At 39.0% G+C, this 19224-nt stretch overlaps 1 protein-coding gene across 4 annotated transcripts in view; it reads right to left on the bottom strand.

Annotated features, from left to right (window-relative positions):
• The window catches only part of CCM2 (CCM2 scaffold protein), a 134768-nt gene that overhangs the window by 60907 nt on the left and 54637 nt on the right, over positions 1-19224 (bottom strand). Inside the window, exon 1 of one of the 4 annotated variants that reach the window (XM_043986669.1) lies at positions 121-227. The exons of the other annotated variants lie outside the window; for them this stretch is intronic. Within the exon in view, the coding sequence (XP_043842604.1) occupies positions 121-132 (12 nt within the window). The 5' untranslated portion in view covers positions 133-227. Of the gene's footprint in view, positions 1-120; positions 228-19224 lie in introns of those variants that run through there. 4 annotated transcript variants of the gene reach the window in all.

Raw genomic sequence — 19224 nt, 5'->3', positions numbered from 1 at the left:
ACAAATTGTGACAACCCAGATCACAGCAATTTAAATGTTGGCTTTTGGTTAGAGTATAAAAGCAATCCTCTAAAACCCAACACTTTGAAAGGCCATTTAATGTTCCTTGTTTGCACCTACCTCACTCCCCATTGGGTCTCTAAAAGTCTGATCGGAGAGAGAGTAACTTCTTTGGAAAAATTCCTGTTCTTCCCACTCCACCAACAGTTTCTATGCGTTTTCCTCTATTCTCATGTCTGATCTTGTTGAAAAATATGGCTAGATTTTAACCTTCTCTCAGACAAAAACATGTAAACGAACAGGAAGAAGAATGACCACAATTTCCTCCTACAAAACCCCCTGACGTTTGCCCACACACAAAATAGAAAAGTGTCGGGCAATCTCATACAACTACTGCCAGGAACTAAAGAGGCCTAAGTGCGCACAAAATTGTATAAATGTAAGCATATTTTCATAATTTTTCATTCATCTAGTACATGTAGCTCTGTAAATAGTCCTCCCCCATCCATTGCTGGTACTATTATTGACTTATATTGTAGGCTTAACATTTTCATGTACTCATATATAGGAACTTACATAGATCAACACTAAAAATGTGCTATCAAAAACCTTCTCATTCATACTAGACTGCATTCTTAGACTAGGTTTTTACAAGTTAACATTTTGCACTATTGGCTGGTTAATACTGTTTGTTGGATTTCAGAACATCCACTGTGCTAAGTATAGAGATTGTTCCATTTCCATTTTCTTACCTAGCCTCCTCTGCTTCTGAGGAAGGCTGCAGTTGGGGAATAAGACCATTAATTATGACCCCCTATGTAGAGGGTAAGCTTCTTGAGGGATGAGATCTTCTTGCTTTTGTCTTTGTATTCCCCACAGCTTGGCAATGCCTGGCACACAACTGGTGCTTAATAAATGCTTGCAGATAGAATTTAACAAAATCTCATCTTAGTCTAAATCTCCCTCTATAACAGCCATAGGTGTGAAGGAAATCAGGAAAGGGTTTTTGTTTGTCCTTAAAGGACAGGAAAGATTTCCCTACATGGAGAGAAAGGATGGGGGTGGAGAAGGGTCAGGCATTCGAACGGGAAGAACATAGAGACACAAAGGTAGGGCAAAGCAGAACATGAAGAAGGGACTAGGTGGCAAGAGTGATGAGGCTGGATGGGTTGTATTGTTCTAGACGGTTGAAGGCTTTGAATGCCAGAGCTGGGTTAAGTTTTATTTGGAAGGCAAAAAAGAGGTACTGAAAAGTTTTAAGCAAAGTGATGACTTGACACCATCTGTACACAGGAAGACTAATCTTGCAGGGGAGGGAAGGGTTCCAAGACCTAATTGAAGGTTATTTCATCAGCCATAGATTAAGATATTTAAGATGCAGGTTTAAATCTCAGGAACGAGTAAGGATTAGAAATAAAGACTGGGGAGCTATTGTATAGAGAAGGTACCTGAAGTTACAGAATTAAATGACTCTATTAAGGAAGAGAGGAAAAAGAGAAGGGGGCCAAGTGAAGAGACAGAATTACGATATAAAGGCATAAATGGACAGTTTTCAAAATATTAGACTAAAATTCCTATTATCCTAAAGGTGATCAGTAAAATGTGATATTCTTTTGATGTTTCAGAAGGCACTCCAACATCTTATGATACAACAGAGTCATAATTAGGAATAGTATCATTCTACAGTCTAGCTTATGATCTCATCTTCAACAGAAACTCTTCTCTCCAAAGTTATGCATGATTTCTTAGTTGCCAATCTAATGGTCTTTTCCCATTCCTAATTTTTTTTGGTCTCTCTATAGCATCTAACACTGTTGATTACCTGCTCCTCTCTGATACTCTTCTCTCTAGGTTTCTGTGACAATGGTCTTTCTTGGTTCTCCTATGGTCTACTCTACTCCGTTCTCTCTTCCTGGCTCATCCTCCACATCATGCCTGTACAGGCCTGGAGCCTATCATTATTTAATTGAATTTAATCTTAGCCTGCTATGACTAAGTAAATCTCCTTTTGTTAACAGTTGAATGACCTGCAAGTGTCTGACATCAAAGATAAAAACCAGGGAAATGAATGGCCTGAGTCAGACCCAACCCAGAACAGAGGAGGTTATGTGACTTGCTTCCCCATGAACATACACAGCAGAGGGATGTGAACCCAGGTCTGCCTGATCCGTAGTGTAGCATGATAACCAGTACACCATTCTGCTTCTGAGGTTAGGCAAATCTTCATCAGAGACAGAGAGAGACACACACACAGAGAAATTGATTGACTAGAGAGCTGACCATAGTAATTCATCCTGAATCTATGACTTGGACTCAGAAGCTTCCTGATAACTGTGTTTAGCTACACCTTCTCCAGTTTTTCTTCAGAGGGTAATTGGGCTCAGGAAATCCCTTCTGTGACGGCACCTTCCGAAGCCTTCTTCTGAAGGAATCTTCCCAAATACCTCTCCTTCGGTCACCTTTTCCAGCCTCTATTCTTCTCTCATTCCATTGGAAGTAATGCATGAAATTAGTGTCTTGCTGCTGGGAGCAATAAACCTCATGAACAGATTCCTCCAAATATATGTTTTCAACCGCCTTAAAGAGTAAAAAGTATCTCTCATTCCTCAACATGGTGGAATGAAAATGAAAAAAAAAACACACACACACACAAAAACCCCCCCAACTCTTGAGCAGAAAAAGAGGAAGACAAATTAAGAGATCAAATTCTAATTTTAGTTTTGTATGTAAAGATCCCTAAATATTTATTCTTTTACTCAATCATCTTTGAAGCAATATTCATACAAATTTGGGTTCTCTGGATAGAAACCTGGGGGATGTTGGTAGGAAATTAGGTTACACTTGAAATAATGAACAAGTCTTTCTTGAGTACCCAGTACCCTACCATTATAAGTCCTAGGAAGTGCCACAAAAGTTTGACATTTCCTGCCCACAAGGTTCTTCACAGAGTAGGCACTCAATAATTGTTGTTCATTGATGGGAATATCTGGAATACTGCTCACAGGAGAAATAATTTTTTTTTGATGATAATAATAGCTGACATTTGAATAGAGCTTTAAGATTAGCAAAGTACTTAACCTATTTACCTTATTTGATATGCATAAAAATCCTCTATGGTGGGTATTACAGGCATTATTATCCCATTTTACAGAAGTAGCTGAGGTTTAGAGAGATTAAGTGACTTGACTAAATTATAGTTACAACACAGATGGAAGTTTAGGTATGATGTTAGGAAAATTTTCCTTTAATATTGTCATTCCCAATGAATGAAAAATGTGGTACTTGTTAAAGAGCACTTATAATTAAGAAGTTAATGACTACAACTACATTTAATCAGCAACCCTTACCAAGTTGCAGATACATCAAGTGCTACTGTTTACCCTAGAGAGAACAAAAAGGAGAGTAATGAAAGAAGAACCAATTGCAGTAGACAAGAGAAAAAGAAATAAGGGCAAGATAAAACATTGGTGACCTAATCTAGTAGCCTTATTTCTACTTCAAGATCACTATAAGGGCACCAAAATGTCTGGCATTAATATTCCCCCAATATAATCTCTAATAAAATTATTTCTTGTTGTTGATTTTTTTTTTTTAGTGAGGCAATGGGGGTTAAGTGACTTGCCCAGGGTCACACAGCTAGTAAGTGTTAAGTGTCTAAGGCCGGATTTGAACTCAGGTACTCCTGACTCCAGGGCCAGTGCTCTATCCACTGTGCCACCTAACTGCCCCCATCTCTAATAAAATTATGAATATCCAATGTTAAGTACAATCCTTGAAAAAGAGCTTTTATCCAGTCTCTCTCAACTCCGACAATTTTAAGGGATTTATCAGTACCATATTTGCAAGAGAAATGAGATCATAAGCTAACTTACTCCTTACTGTGCTTGAAAGTGCCATCCCATCCCCCCCCAAAAGGCCTCCTCTATCTTGAGGTACATATCTAGGGGTAATAAGTAACCAATAAGTCTGGATCATTGTGAACACTGCTATGGGGGTCAAACTCTTGCCTCTAATACTTACTAGCTGTATGACTCAATAAGTCATTTAACCTCAGTCTCAGTTTTCTTTTTTGTAAAATGGAGATAATACCTACTTCAAAGGGTTGTTATAAGATCAAATGAGATACTATATGTTAATAAGCCCTTTGAAAACCTTAAAAAGTCATATAAACATGAGCTATTATTAAAGATATTTGTTACTAATATTATTAATCAGTAGTAATACCAGGAAGTGATCATCAGTCAACATTCTGACAGTCAATAGGTTCTCCTCTGATGATCGGTCTATGTCACATCATTCCTAGCTGACACGTATATAGATTTGCAAAACACTTTGCATGCCTGAACTTATCTGAGTTTGACAAGTGATTAGTTTTATCTTTATTTCTTATTTAAGCACCTCCTAGGCACAATCCATGGCATATGAGATGCTTAATAAATATTTGTTTACTAATTTATTATCTTACAGAGTCTGTTTTCCCTACAATGTGGAGGTCCTTTATTTGCAAGCAGTAATTAGGTTCCTTTTAAGCTCAGTTTGGGGAAAAAATAAGGAGGAACAAGAAAGAGTACAGGAGGAGGTTGATCCAAAACAAAGACGAATCAAGGAAACAATATGCATGATGAACTTCTGACATGCAGAGAACTAAGTTTAGCTTGTGTTACAAACATGAAACAGTTTTGGTGTCCTGGAATGACAATCTGGCTAGAAGAGGTGTGGACTGTGGTATGGCAGATGTTACAGACAGCTGGTACATAGTAAAAGGAGTATGACATAGTAAAAGGAGTAAGTTTTTATTTAATGCAGAAGGTAATACTTTTGATGGCAGCTGCTTTGAGTTGGGGATATGGGGGTTAAACCACATTGCCTCTGAGGTCCCTTCCAACTCAGAAGTTTTATGACTATTCTAAACTTTATTAGTTGAGGGAATTAGAGATAATAATCGATAACAGCTCAATACTAAGGACCACGACTAGGGTTGTCTGAAAAGACAACCACGTATTAATTCAACAAGCATTGATTAAGGAGCTACCACTATGTGCCAGACAATGAATTAAGTGCAAGAGAAATAAAGACAAAACTGAAACAGTACATGGGCTTCTTTTTATTGGAGGGAGAATGTGAACAAAGATATGTAAATACAATATAGTTGTAGTAAGTACAAAGTCACTTGGGGGTGGGGGGAGAAGTTCTAATAATGAGGGAAGTGAGAATAGGTCTCATAAGGTAAGTGGCACTTGAGCTAAATGCTTTAAGTAAGCCAAGGGGAAAAGTAGAGAAGGGAGGCATGGGAGAGCATGGGAGAGCCTAAGTAAAAGATGGAGATAAGAAACAGAAACAGTGCACAGGGAAGAATGAGAAGGCCAGTTTGGCTAGAACACTGGTCACATGGAGATGTACACTTGATATACATTAAGCCTTAAAGAGTAGGGTGGGGTGACAGCGCAAGGCTCTAAAGGCCAGAGAAGTTTGTATTTTATCATAGAGAACAGGAAACTAAGGGACCTTTGTGAGCAAGGCAGTAATATATGGTTGGATTTGTGCTTTAGGAATTTCAGTTTGATAGCTTTGTGGAGGATGCCCCTGAGCCAGGAGACTAGACACGGGAACTAAACGGAAGACAGTGTCAATAACTTCAAATACATAGAGGACAGTTGAAGGAAAGAGGCCTTAGATTTGTTATGCTTGGTCTCAGAGTTTAGAATTGCTTACTTTAGTGTCAGAGGACCTAGGCTGAAATCCCACTTGACCTTTTGTGGCCTCGGTTTCCTCATTTGAAGGGGTTTAACTAGATGATCTCTCTAGCTCTGTATTTATGATACAGTGGTATCAGGTAGGTATTACAGTTTTGGTTGTTGGGTAGTTGGGTTTTTTGTCGGGGGTGGGGGGAGTGTATGCCACATCAAACTGCTGACTCATTAAGTTTGTAGTCCTCTAAAGCTCCCAGATCTCTTTCAAAACAGCTGCTGTCTAACAACACCTCTTCCATCTTGTACTCATGAAGTTGATTTTTGTACTGAATTATAAGACCTTACAGTTATCCCTATTCAATTTTCTCTTAGTACATTCAGCCTAGTTGACTCTAGCCTGTCACAATCCTTTTGGATCCTGATTCTTGTCTTTCAGTGCTAGCTGTCCCTCCTAGATTTGTGTCATCTGCATATGAGTATGCCATCTATTCATTTATCCAAAATACTGATAAAAATGTCAAATAGCACAAAGCAAAGAAGAGATCCTTGGAAACCTCTTGTCACACTGACATCAAACCATTAACTATTCTTTCAATCTGGCCCTCATCCAGGGTACTCAGTCCTCTCCCCTAAGTTATTTGCTAGAAAGTGCTGTTATAAGTTTATAATAGGGGGCAGCTAGGTGGCGCAGTGGATAAAGCATTGGCCTTGGATTCAGGAGGACTTAAGTTCAAATCTAACGTCAGACACACTTGACACTTACTAGCTGTGTGACCCTGGGCAAGTCACTTAACCCTCATTGCCTTGCCCCCCCCCCAAAGACTTCAATAAGTTTATAATAGAATATTTATTAAGCACTTAGTATGTTCCAGACACTCTTAAGTTCTGGGAATACAAATACAAGCAAAAATACAGTCTCTACTCTCAAAGGACGTATATTCTAATAGAGGAAGACAGTACATAAAAGAGAGTTGGAAAATGGAGGGTTGTGAGTGGCGGCAAAGCTGATGGTGAGAAGTGAGTAAACATTTATTAAGCACCTACTATATATGCCAGGCACTCTACTAAGCACCGGGGATACAAAGAAAGGTAAAATATCACCCTTGTTCTGGAGGAGCTCACAATCTAGTGGGGGAAGACAACATGTCAATAACTATGTGCGAACAAGTTTTATATATAGGATAAATAGGAATTAATCAACACAGGGAAAGTACTAGAATTAAGGTAGATCAGAAAAAGACTTCCTGTAAGAAGGTGAGATCTTGAGGTAATGAGAGAATTCCAGGAAAGGGGAATGGCCTACTCAAATGTCTGTAGTCAGGAGATGAAGTGAGGAAGACACCAAGGTGGCCAGTGTCGATGGACTGAGGAGTAAGGCAGAGATGGGTAAAGTATAAGACTGGGAAGGCTGGAGGGGTGTACTGATTATGAAGGGTTCTGAACACCAAACAAAGGATCTGATCCTGGAGGTAACAGGGAGTTTACTGAGTAGTTGAGGGGTGGGGTGGGAGATGACATGGTCAGATTTGTGATTTAGAAAGATAAAGAACAGGTGGAAACTTATGGCAGAGAGACTAATCAGCAGGCCATTTCCATAATCTAGGCATAAGGTGATGAGGTTCTGCACTACAGTGGTAGCAGTGTCAGAGGACAAAAAGAGGTTGTTGTTCAGCTGTTTCCTGTCATGCCTGACCCTTCATGACTCCTTGGCAGAGATACTGGAGTTTGCCATTTCCTTCTCCAGCTCATTTTACAGATGAGGAAACTGAGGCAAACAGGGTGAAGTGGCTTGCCCAGGGTCATACAGCTAGTAAGTGCCCGAGGTCAGATTTTAACTCAAGAAGATGAGTCTTCTTGACTCTAAGACTAGAATTCTATTCACTAAGCTCTGTAGCTGCCCCCTAGAACACAAGAAATGCTACAAAAATAAAACTGAAAGGTCTTGGTTTCATATTAGATATGAAGGGTGAGAAAGGAATTAATGATGACAAGTAGGTTGGAAGCCTGGGTGATTGAAGGCATGGTGGTGCCCTCAAGAGTGATAGGGAAGTTTGGAAGTGTGGAGGGTTGAAAAATAATGGGTATGAGGAGAAAGATCATAAGTTTGGTTTTGGACATGTTGTGTTTAAGATATCTAGGGGATGTCTACTAGGCTGTTGGAAATGTACAACTGGAAGTCAGGGGAGAGGTCAGGGCGAGATATGTACATTTATGAATCATCAGCACAGAGATGATAATTGAATACCTGGTGGCTCATGAGATCAACAAGGGAAATAGTATAAAAGGAGAAGAGAAGATGACCCAGGGCAGAGAATCCTGTGGGACATCCATGGTTAATGGTTGTGACCTAGGTGAAGGTGTAACAAGGAGCCTGAGTAGAAATCAGATATGTAGAAGGAAAACCAGGAGAAGGAAGTGTAGTGAAATCTAGAGAGAAGAAGTAATCAAGGAGAAGAGGATAAATCACAGTTTCAGAGGCTCAAGAGAGGTCAAGAAGGGGCAGGTAGGTGCTGAAGTGGATAAAGCACCGGCCCTGAATTCAGGAGGACCTGAGTTCAAATCTAGTTTCACACACTTGACACTTAGTAGCTGTGTGACCCTGGGCAAGTCACTTAACCCTCATTGCCCCTCAAAAAAAAGGGGGGGTCAAAAAGGATGAGGATTAAGAAAAGGATTTGGCAATTAAGAGACCATGTCAGACAGAAAATAGCAGTTTTAGAGGAATAACAGTGCTGGAAAGCATACTGTAGACATTTAAAGGGAGTGCAAGAAAAGGAGACGGCTAGCCTTCTTCAAGCAGTTTAGCCACAAAAGGCAAGAAAGATATGACACAATAATGGGGATGAATGGATGAAGTGAGATTTTTGACAATAGGGGAGAAATGCCTTACATTTGTAGGCAGTGGTTAAGAAGTCAGTCTACTTGGAGAGACTGAAGGTAATTGTCCCTTCTCTCATCCCTACTTTTTCAATCTACTGGAGAAGATAGATGGAATGGAGTCACTTATGCAGGTTAGAGAACTTAACCCTGGTTAAGAAGGGGCTCCAGTCACTTTTTCATATCAGACAGGAGTTAATGAGGAGATAGTGGTAGAAAGCATGGTGAGTGGGATAGTGAGTTAATTAAGGAGGTATACAAGGACTGTCTTGCAGCAGGGAGAGTCCTGAATTTGACCAGAATCAGAACAATGAGCATGGATGGTCTAGACACTTCATGGAATAGTGATTCTATCCAGGGTCTCACCAATTAGAGGTGAGAGCTCAAGAGGGGAGGCATCGCCTGGGTAAGGGTGCTGGTGAGGAGAAAGTCTGGGCAGCCAGAAGAGAAGTGAGCTGGATGGCTGGGCCTTTCATGAAATAGTGGTTGCAGCTATAAATATTGGTGTATATTAGACTTTTGTTTCTCTCTTCGAAGACTTCTTTAGGATATATGTTCAGAAGTAGAATTGCTGGGATAAAAATAGTTTAGTGACTTTTCTTACATAATTCTAAACTGAAATCTAGAATAGTTAAATCATTTCACAGCTTCATCAGCAGTATATTCTTGTTCTTGTCTGCCCAGAGTTCCTCCAGGATTCTCAATTTTTGTCATCTTTGTCAGTCTGCATGTGGGAGGTAATTTGCATTTCTCTTATTATTAGTGATTTGGAGTATGTTTTAATGTGGTTGTTTATGGCTTGCGATTTCTGTTCACACGCTTTAAACTCTTATTAATTAGAGAGTGGATCTTCCTGGAAATAGCTTCTTGATAGTTCTTTCTACCTCCACATTCTTCTTCCCTTCAGTGTATTTTTCACATAGATGCTAGAATAATCATTGTTAATGCATAGCTTTGATTATGAGGCTCCCTACTGCCTACCAGGGCAGCTAGGTGGAGCAGTGGATAAAGCACAGGGCCTGAAGTCACAAAGACTCAATTTCCTGAGTTCAAATCTGGCCTTAGGTACTTACTAGCTGTGTGACCTTGGGCAGGTCACTTAACCCAGTTTGCCTTACTTATCTGTAAAATGAGCTGGAGAAGAAAATAGCAAACCACCCCAGTATCTATGACAAGAAGCCCCCAAACAGGGTCATGAAAAGCTGGACATGACTGCAAAATGACTGAACAACAACACAGTTATTATTCTCCCCCATTTTACAGATAAAGAAGTTGAGGCTCAGAGAAGTTTTGCCTATAATTACATAGCAATTATTTGGAGACAAGATTTGAACCTAAGACTACCTGACTATAAGTGCAGGAGTCTATTTAGTATCCCATGTAGCTTCTCATAGAAAAACATAGGTCGAGAGCCTAATGTGCCTTCACAGCTATTTTCCTTATTTGAAGCCTCACAGAGGTTAAATGACATCACAAAGATTATTCATCATTTCAGAAATCAACATGGATTATTGTAATTGTCTGATTTATTTAAAGTGTTATTTTTAGGGACAGACTCAAAAATAGGACTGTCTAAAGGAAACAGAGATGATAGTAGAATGATAGAAAGAGGGAAGGGAAAATGCACGCAAAATTCTTTCTATTATATATTGCTGACAAGTTTAGAGTTTCTTCCTACTTAGATATGAAGCCAAAGTGCCAAAGACAAAGGAAGCTGACTATATGTCTACTTCATTCATTCATTCAAGAGCTATGAGCACAAGACAGTGTCCTAAAAAAGGTGAGAGACATAATTCTTGCCCTTACACAACTTACTCAAAAGTATGTGTGTGTAGTCTCTTAATTTTTCAAACACAAAGAGTCATTCCTTTGCATGTGTATAGCTCTAAGGCCTGTGGCAACTTGCATTCTGTTTTCCATGATAAGCGATTCCCCAAAGAAGAGTGTCACTTAGATTTAGGAAACAGGTTATTTTTGTCACCACTTGAAAACAAGATTTCATTCAGGCCTACAAGGTTCTAAACTTAGTATATACAGACATTTTAGAGGGTGTGCATACAACTAGGCAAAGTTTCTGCCAAAAAACAACCCAAATGTGGTTTGTTTGCCTTTCTCTGGAAATCATTTCACTTGAAGAGTTCAGCTACATACCACAGGCTTTGCCAACTGGTACAGAGTAAAATTAGTACTGAAGTTTATTAAAAAGAGCAAAGGTTGTTTGTGATAACCCATTTTACACAGCCTACCAAAGTAGCTTGTCTCATCCTACCAAAACTGTATTGTGCTATGGTCTTCTGAGTATTAAGATACATCACATTTATTCCTTCAAATTGATTCCTTAAATAAATGTCTAGCCTAGGAAAAATCTGAAACTATTGGGGAAAAGGGTGTTTTACACCAGGCAATCTAGAGACCAGGGTTCTAGTTGTAGGTTTGCCAGTAGCTGTGTGACCTCAAGGAAGTCACTTTACTTCCCTATCCCTTAGATGACAAAAATTCCTTTCAGATCCAAAAACTGTCCTATTCAATTGTGGTCCCAAACCACTGACTATTTTCTGTATCTGTTCAAGGTATATAGACTGATAGTCAAGCTACATAGGTTATCTTTTCAATTAAATATCACAATCTGGCATTCTTCATTCTGCATAGGCAGTTAAGAAACTTTTAAAGAGTTGTTATTATTATTGTTATTTTTTTTTGCAGGGTAATGAGGGTTAAGTGACTTGCCCAGGGTCACACAGCTAATAAGTGTCAAGTGTCTGAGGTTGGATTTGAACTCAGGTCCTCCTGAATCCAGGGCCAGTGCTTTATCCACTGTACCACCTAGCTGCCCCTTTAAGAGTTATTATTGATCTGCATTACTACAAGGAAATTACAATTTCTTCATCAGGAGTTTCCTACACAAATGAAATCATAGGTCTAGGTTTATTTATTTATTTTTTAAAATCTCATTTAGGTGGCCTTACAATGTTCCAGGACTTGCTATAATTGGAACAACACTGTATACAAGCAGGGACATTAAAAGGAATTCTTCACATCTATAAGGAATTCCTCTTCAATTTGGATTAAATGTTGGACCTTTTCCATGACAGCAGTAACCATCTTTGGAAGACATAGATCTCCCTATTTTGTGCCTTGCTTTATAGTGATGAAAGCCCAGAATAATGTTATCTCTGTGTTTATATCTTTCAAGAAATCTGGCATAATTCTGACACATTCATGGGAGATAAATTGTCATAAAAACATTTAAGGTGGTATTTTGCTGTCAAATCCATTTTTAAAAATGCTAAAGGTAATAAGTTCAGTGGGATCCTGCAGTTTCTACATCTTTTAGTTGACTGTGTGAATATAACAGATGTACTCTACTAAGCAATATATCTAGTAAAAGCCTGCCTATTCTCTTCTAAGATCCTTATCAATAATCAAGGTATGTGAGGATTATATTCATAAAATTTTTATACAGATGGAAAGTAGGAATTATGGGTCTGTAATTATTTTTGTCCTGTTTTCTTTTTTTGGTAATAAGTTAAGGTCCAAGGCTTTTTTTTTTTTTTGCTTTTAGTATCTCTCCCTTCTTCAGACATTCTTGAGAATCTATATTCTTCAATGCCCTCAAAACTGATGCCTTCAGCATGGACCTCTTTTGTGTATACTTAATCTAATCCAGCTAGCTACTTTTTCCATCTTTATTTCCTTCAATAAGATTTCTACTTCCTCTATAAGCACACCAGCAACTGCGATGTTAGAGGCCAAAAGTTGTGGTTCCATTGATTTCAATAGTCAAAAAAGTTTGTTATACAAATCCTTGAAGATGTTTTCCATTTCCTGTCCATTGGTTGTCTTCCTTCTAATATTATTCTTAAATGCCCATGAGTTGACTTTACTTGAGTCTCTTGCTAAGCTTTCTTTAAAATGTTTTGGGTTTTTTTCCCCCTTTCCACTGCTTCTGGCTGGTCTATTAGGTAATACTACTTGATCTTCCAACACCTTTCTCAGTAGGATTTATAAATGACTCTGTATCCTAAATGCTAACATACCTCTTTGCTTAACAAGTTAAGAGTTTGCTAAGTTGATTTCAAGCTCTTGTAAGTCAGTTACTATAATGGGAGACCATATCAGGTAAACTTCTTGATGAAATTGTCATGATTGTTGTCAATGTCCTTTTCTCCATTTCTGATTTTTTAAGTCAATAATTTGTTTAAAGAGGTCAGGGTAGAGTTTGCTTGTGTTTTTTTGTTTTTTTTTTTAGCGAGGCAATTGGGGTTAAGTGACTTGCCCAGGGTCACACAGCTAGTAAGTGTAAGTGTCTGAGGCCGGATTTGAACTCAGGTACTCCTGACTCCAGGGCCAGTGCTCTATCCACTGCGCCACCTAGCTGCCCCCACATGCCTTACTTTTGAACACATTTTTTTTCTGACCTTGATTTCCTCCTATTTCTACACAGTAGATTATCAAAGTATAAGTCACTTTAATTTAAAGTCTTACTGAGTTCTTCATCACATTTCTCTACCTGGTCATCCTCAGCAATGAATGTGATATAAGCTGTTCACTCATTTGTCAACGACCAAGGATTTTTAAATTTTACAAGAGTACCAATAGCCAAATTACTATCTAGAGGCAGTCTAAAAGCTGTGATTCTTAGCACCCTCTGCTCCCTTTTCTACCACTCTGCTGCCATCTCTGAAGAAACAGAAGGGGGCCACAGAGTACTGAGGACTGCTTTGTATTTGCCTTTGCATCATGGATTGCTGTGGCCAGTTGGTGGTGAGCCTCTTCATATCTAGCTAGGCTGGTCCTTGGAAAGCAAACACTGTGTTGACTTGCTGGGGTTGTATGCTATTATACATGTTTTCTGAGAGAAATGATTATTAATAATAAATTATGGGGGAGATGCAGGCTTTTCCCACTGTCCTATATGGTTTGTTCAAAGTTCACCCTTTGAGGGACCTCACCAAAACCATCTTCTCTGGGTGAACTGCAGCCCACTGCGTTCTACTCAGGTTTGGATGGGGATGAGTTCTTTGATGAGACTGCCCAAGACTAGGCAATTTAGAAGTGAATGACATCAAGTTACATCCCCATGGCCTTCATTAGAATGGTTTCACCTCTCATTGTAACCAATGTTAACCAATCAGAATGGACTGCCACCCTCAAGAACATCCACTCTTCCAAAGGTACATAAACTGTGAGCCCACCACCATGATTCGTCTTTGGTTCAAGAAACAGCCAAATGACCATTTTATTAATAAAATGATAGCATTATTGGGGGGGGGCGGAGCAATGAGCGTTAAGTGACTTGCCCAGGGTCTCACAGCTAGCAAGTGTCAAGTGTCTGAGGCCGGATTTGAACTCAGGTCCTCCTAAATCCAAGGCCAGTTCTTTATCCACTGTGCCCCCTAGCTGCCCCCAATGATAGCATTATTAATAAAATTATGAATTATCCAGAAACTATGTCTCAAGCTTTTCAGATGTTACATTTTCCAACCTACAGTGCCAAACAATGTCTTACACATGGTGGGGCTCACTACTACCAGCTGAACAAATTAATATATAGAATGTCCTCCAACTAAATGAAAACTTCATTGCCTAACTTGTTAGAAAAGGCCAGAAGAAACAACGTTCAGATTACAAAAGCAAATTTCATTCAATGTTACCAATTAGAGAACACATATTCCCATCATTTTCTCCATTCAGATCCTGAAGAGTATGCCTTACCACTACAAATTTAGTTTTATTTGGAGTAAAGAACAATACTCGAAGTGGGGAGGGAAAGATGGTACTTAAGGCAATTCTATATGAAAGGAAAACCTTTTTCCAAGGATAGTGCCTTGAGGTCTGCATTCAAAGTCAACAAAGCGCAAGGGAGACATTTTTAAAAGGTCAAGCTCAAGAAACACCCTAATAACACCATGGCACTACTTAGATGAATTTGTGAACTATCAGGAAAGGAGCCTGTGACTCCAGGGGAGTCCAGCTGTTTCCAATCTCATTCTTAGCTCACTAAGCTAGTTTGCTGCCAAGTTCATGAGGACACAGTGGTTTACTAGGTTTTGTTATTGTTGTTTTAATCGAGTCTTACTCTGGGCACTCTGGAATCCTTTGAGATTCTGGGGCTGGGGCAGATGGGGATAAGAGAACTGGCAGAGAGAAAGGAGACAGGAACAAACTTTGGTTTTTCTTTCCTGTTCATACTTATTGCACTCCCATCACCTGCTGGTTGCCATAGTTGCACAAACATACCAAAAACAAAAGTTAGTATTAAGGTGACCTGTGCACCTTCCCAATCCTCTTACATTTTTACTTCCCAATATATACTCTTTGAATCAGCAACATCAGCTTCCTAGTTGTTCTATAAACACACTCCAATTCTTACTTGGTTCCAGGTATTCTCTCTGGCCCTTCCCAATGCCTGGTCTTTTTGACTTCCTTTAAGTCCCAACTAAAAGAGTACCTTCTACAGAAAGCCATCCCCAAGCCTTCTTAATTCTAGTGCCTTCCCTCTGCTAATTATTTCTGTATTTATCCTGTGTATAGTTTGCTTTGTATATATTTGTTTCCATGTTGTCTCCATTAGATTGTAAAGCTCCTTCTTGTATGGACTGATGTATGGTGAAGTGAGCAGAATGAGACAGGAATATTGTTTGAAGAATTGGGAATGACTTAACTATTCTCATCAGTACAGTGATCCAAGACAATCCCAAAGGACTAATGAAGTATATTATCCACCTCCAAAGAAAGAACTGATATTGATGAAACACAGACTGAAGCATGCTATTTTTCACTTTCATTTTTTTTACTCGTTTCCCTGTACAAAATGACTAATATGGTAATGTTTTATATAATTGCACATGTATAACCCACATCTGATTGCTTACCACCTTAGGGAGGGGGGAAGGAAGAGAGGGAAGGAGGGATAAAATTTGGAACACAAAACTATAAAAATGTTTTTATTATTATTTTTAAAAAGATGGTGAGCTCCTTGAGGGCAGGGACAGTCTTTTGCTTCTTTGTAACCCCAGCACTTAGCACAGGGAGAAATCCTGAGAGTCTTCCCCTCCCTGACTTCCTTCCTTCCTTCCTCCAGTTATTTATTTATTTGTTTGTTCATTCATTCATTTATTGCTGAGACCTGGGGAAGACCTTAGCTTAAAAAGGCTAAGGTCTCCCACTGCATCCAGGCACATCTTCAGTGGTCTTGATAAATATCTAGCCACTTGATCCAGATGGCTCTGCAGGAGAGTGAGGCTGGTGACTTTGCATTGCCCTCCCTTGCTTAAATCCAATTCATTGAGAGTCATATTACCTCCTGATGTCATGGTCCTCTTCAAGAAGGAAGGACAAACAACAACTTAACACAGTGCCTGGTAAGTAGTAGGTGCTTAATAAATGTTTATTAATTGATTGGCATATATAAAGCTCACCTTTCTTCTTGGAATGTACTGCCAATTAAGATGCACTTCTATGAAACTGTACTAAAAACAAGCCTTTTGATAGGAAGGACCAAGCAAAAATAGTGGGTCATAAATTTAAAAATTTGGAGTTAGATAAACTAATTCAGGGTTCTTCAAAAGACTGAAATATACTGGTAGATAGATCTTCAAGGGTACTGCCCAAATTCTTTCCCTCTAAGTCTTCCTCCTTGCCTCCTCCTAAGCTCCATATACACCAATGACTTTGAGAAAAGCAAAAGGAGTTCCACAGAACTTAAGAAAAGCTTGGAGGTTCCTGGATCATTCAACCAATTTATGTTACAGAGAAGGAAAATGAGGCATAAAGACCATTATCAGCAAAAAAAGAATCTTAACATCTTAAGGGCTAGAGAGGGATCTTAGAGGTCATGCAGTCCAACCTATCTGATGCAGGAATCCCCTTTAGTATATCTTTAATAGGTGATTTATTCAGCCTTTTCTTGAAAAAAGTTTATGGGGAAATAAACCAATAGTCCCAAGAGGTTTTTATTTCAAGAATTGCTACTTAAATGTTAGCAGATAAGGATACACTTTCTACATAAAGTAACCCAGCCACTCATGCAGCCCTTAGAAAGTACTTGATGAGAAACAGCCTGAGGAAGTAACATGGAAATCAAATTACTTTTTCTAGTTTTCAAAATGTTACAGCCCAAGTGCTGAAAACAGCTCGATGGCCTTAGACTGAACTACCCTTTTTCCTGGAACTGGTTGGTCTATTGGCTTCATAAAAGAAAGGGCTGAATGCCAGTCCCAAGACCAAATCCAAGAGAATGACATCTACTGCTCAAATTCAAAGTTTCAGAGGAAATACTTTCATGGGTGGGGGTGGGTGGAGATGGAGAGAGAAACAAGAAATCAACAGAGACACATGCATAGAGAGGGAAGCACTTCCAAGGACACACTATAACCCAGGACCAGGATCTCTCCTCTCTCTCTCTCCCTCTCCCCCTCTCCCTCCCCCCCCCCTGTCACTGTGTCTCTCTCTCTCTGTTCACCCCTATTTTCTCCCCTTTTCTCCATTCCCCACGTCTCTCTTAAGCCCGAGAAAGAAACAAATCCCTTTCTAACAGTCTAACTTTGGGTGAGTCACTCTTTTCTCTCTCTAGGCCTTGGTTTCTCCATTTGTAAAAATAAGAGGGTTGGGACTAAATGTTTTTTGACGTCTCTTAAATTTCTAAAACTTAAGCAAGCCGATAGCCTACTTTTGTCAATGCATATTTGCTACCACCAGATTCTGGTTATAACCAGAGAATTTGGGCAACCCCTCAGTTTGACATAACAACATTTCCCTGCAGTTTGATGGCAAAAATGAAGGTGCCTTGAGGAAAGATCCCTATAAAAATGGACACATAATATATCATATCTAGGTGTAGTGAATAGTATATTTGATACTTCAAAATCCCCAAATCAGGATTATGGAGTGGGAGAGGGAAAAAGGCTGGGAGTTGCTTTTCCTCTATCTTAGCTTTTAACTATAACAAAGTCAACACAGCAACCCCTCCTGGAAAGAAGATCTGGATCATTCAAAAGAGATACTGCATAGCAGGTTCCCTTTGAATGGTTCCAAAAGACCTCAGAAATCTCTGCAAACAAAGTTCAATCCATGATGAAGTAACAGAGAGGGTAACAAGATTTCTAAACAGAAAAGAGATGGAATGAAATGGAAAGAGAAAGCATTTGGAGTCAGGAGACCTGCACTTAAATTCTCTCTCCAACACCTACTATATATACTACCACAGGCACTGTGCTAGACACCAAGGGTACAAAGACAAAAATGAAATTAAGCTCAAGGAACTTATATTTTTAATAAAATTTCTGAATTTTGTGATAATAGATACAATTAACTCATTGCTGCCTCCAATAGCCCAGTGAGGTAAGCACTACACATATTATTATCACCCCCAGTTTATAGATAAGGAAACTGAGACCCAGAGGAGTTAAGTTACTTGCCCATGGTCTCAAGAGGTCATATTTGAATCCAGCTATCTCCTGGTCTTAAGTTCAGTGCTCTTTCCCTACACTGTGCAAAAACAATCAATTTTAACTAATCAAGCAAACCCTTGGTCTTTGATAGCAAATTTTGCCTTATACCAGGCACTTAAGATAAAATATAGACAAAGAAACTCTTCAACATTCTTTAAAACAAAGCTTCTTAAAGCTGTGGGTCTTGACTCCCATATGGGGTCACTAACTGAAAGTGGGGGTTGTGGAAAAATTTGGCAACAGTAAAAGGTTATGAATACTTATTTTATATACCTATATACCCTGGGGTCACATAAAAATTTCTCAGTTGAAAAGGGGTCTCAAGTGGAAAAAGTTTAAAAAGCTTTTCATGTGAAATTTCTACTTCCATGATGTCTTAAATCTACAAAACAGAAATAAATATAAGAAAGCAAAAATTCTCAAAGAGAAATTTTGCAAATACCAAAAGAATAATAGACAAAGCCCACAATGAATGATTATAATGAGAAATCTGGAAATATACCCCTAATATACCTAATTGACCAATACTATTTATTTATATTACAATACTATTTATTATTTTACTATTTTCCAAAAATCTATTCTTCACAAAACACTCTCTGCGACAGGACTCAGGAACCCATGCCACTTAAGCTAGAGATGGCAATTAGACCAATTTCACTTACAACCTCAGTTCAACCATTCATTTTTTTTGTTTGTTTGTTTGTTTTTGCGGGGCAATGGGGGTTAAGTGACTTGCCCAGGGTCACACAGCTAGTAAGTGTCAAGTGTCTGAGGTCGGATTTGAACTCAGGTACTCCTGAATCCAGGGCCAGTGCTTTATCCACTGCGCCACCTAGCCGCCCCCTCAACCATTCATTTTTAAAGCACCTACCATATGCAATAAACTGTACAGTCTGAAAAGCACTGGGTGGGGGTAGGGAGGAAGACAAATATGAATAAGATCAGGTTCCTACAGTAGGAAGCTTGAAATGACATGTGCAAAGATAAATTTAACACAAATTAAAATATGGTAAAGGACATAAATAAAAAGTGTTATGATTCAAGTGACTGAAGGATTATTCCCACCTGGAGGAATTAGAAGTTTGACAAAGGAGATACCACTTAAACTAGATTCTGAAGAATAGATAGCAACAGGTAAATATGGGGAAGGGTATTCCAGGTTCAAAAAACAGCATGAAGCAAAAGTGAGGGAGCAGGAGAGC

Source organism: Dromiciops gliroides, chromosome 1, assembly GCF_019393635.1.
Source record: "Dromiciops gliroides isolate mDroGli1 chromosome 1, mDroGli1.pri, whole genome shotgun sequence".
Taxonomy (NCBI): domain Eukaryota; kingdom Metazoa; phylum Chordata; class Mammalia; order Microbiotheria; family Microbiotheriidae; genus Dromiciops; species Dromiciops gliroides.
The sequence above is the reverse complement of the archived record's forward strand: the minus strand, read 5'-3'. Positions and strand labels throughout refer to the sequence as shown.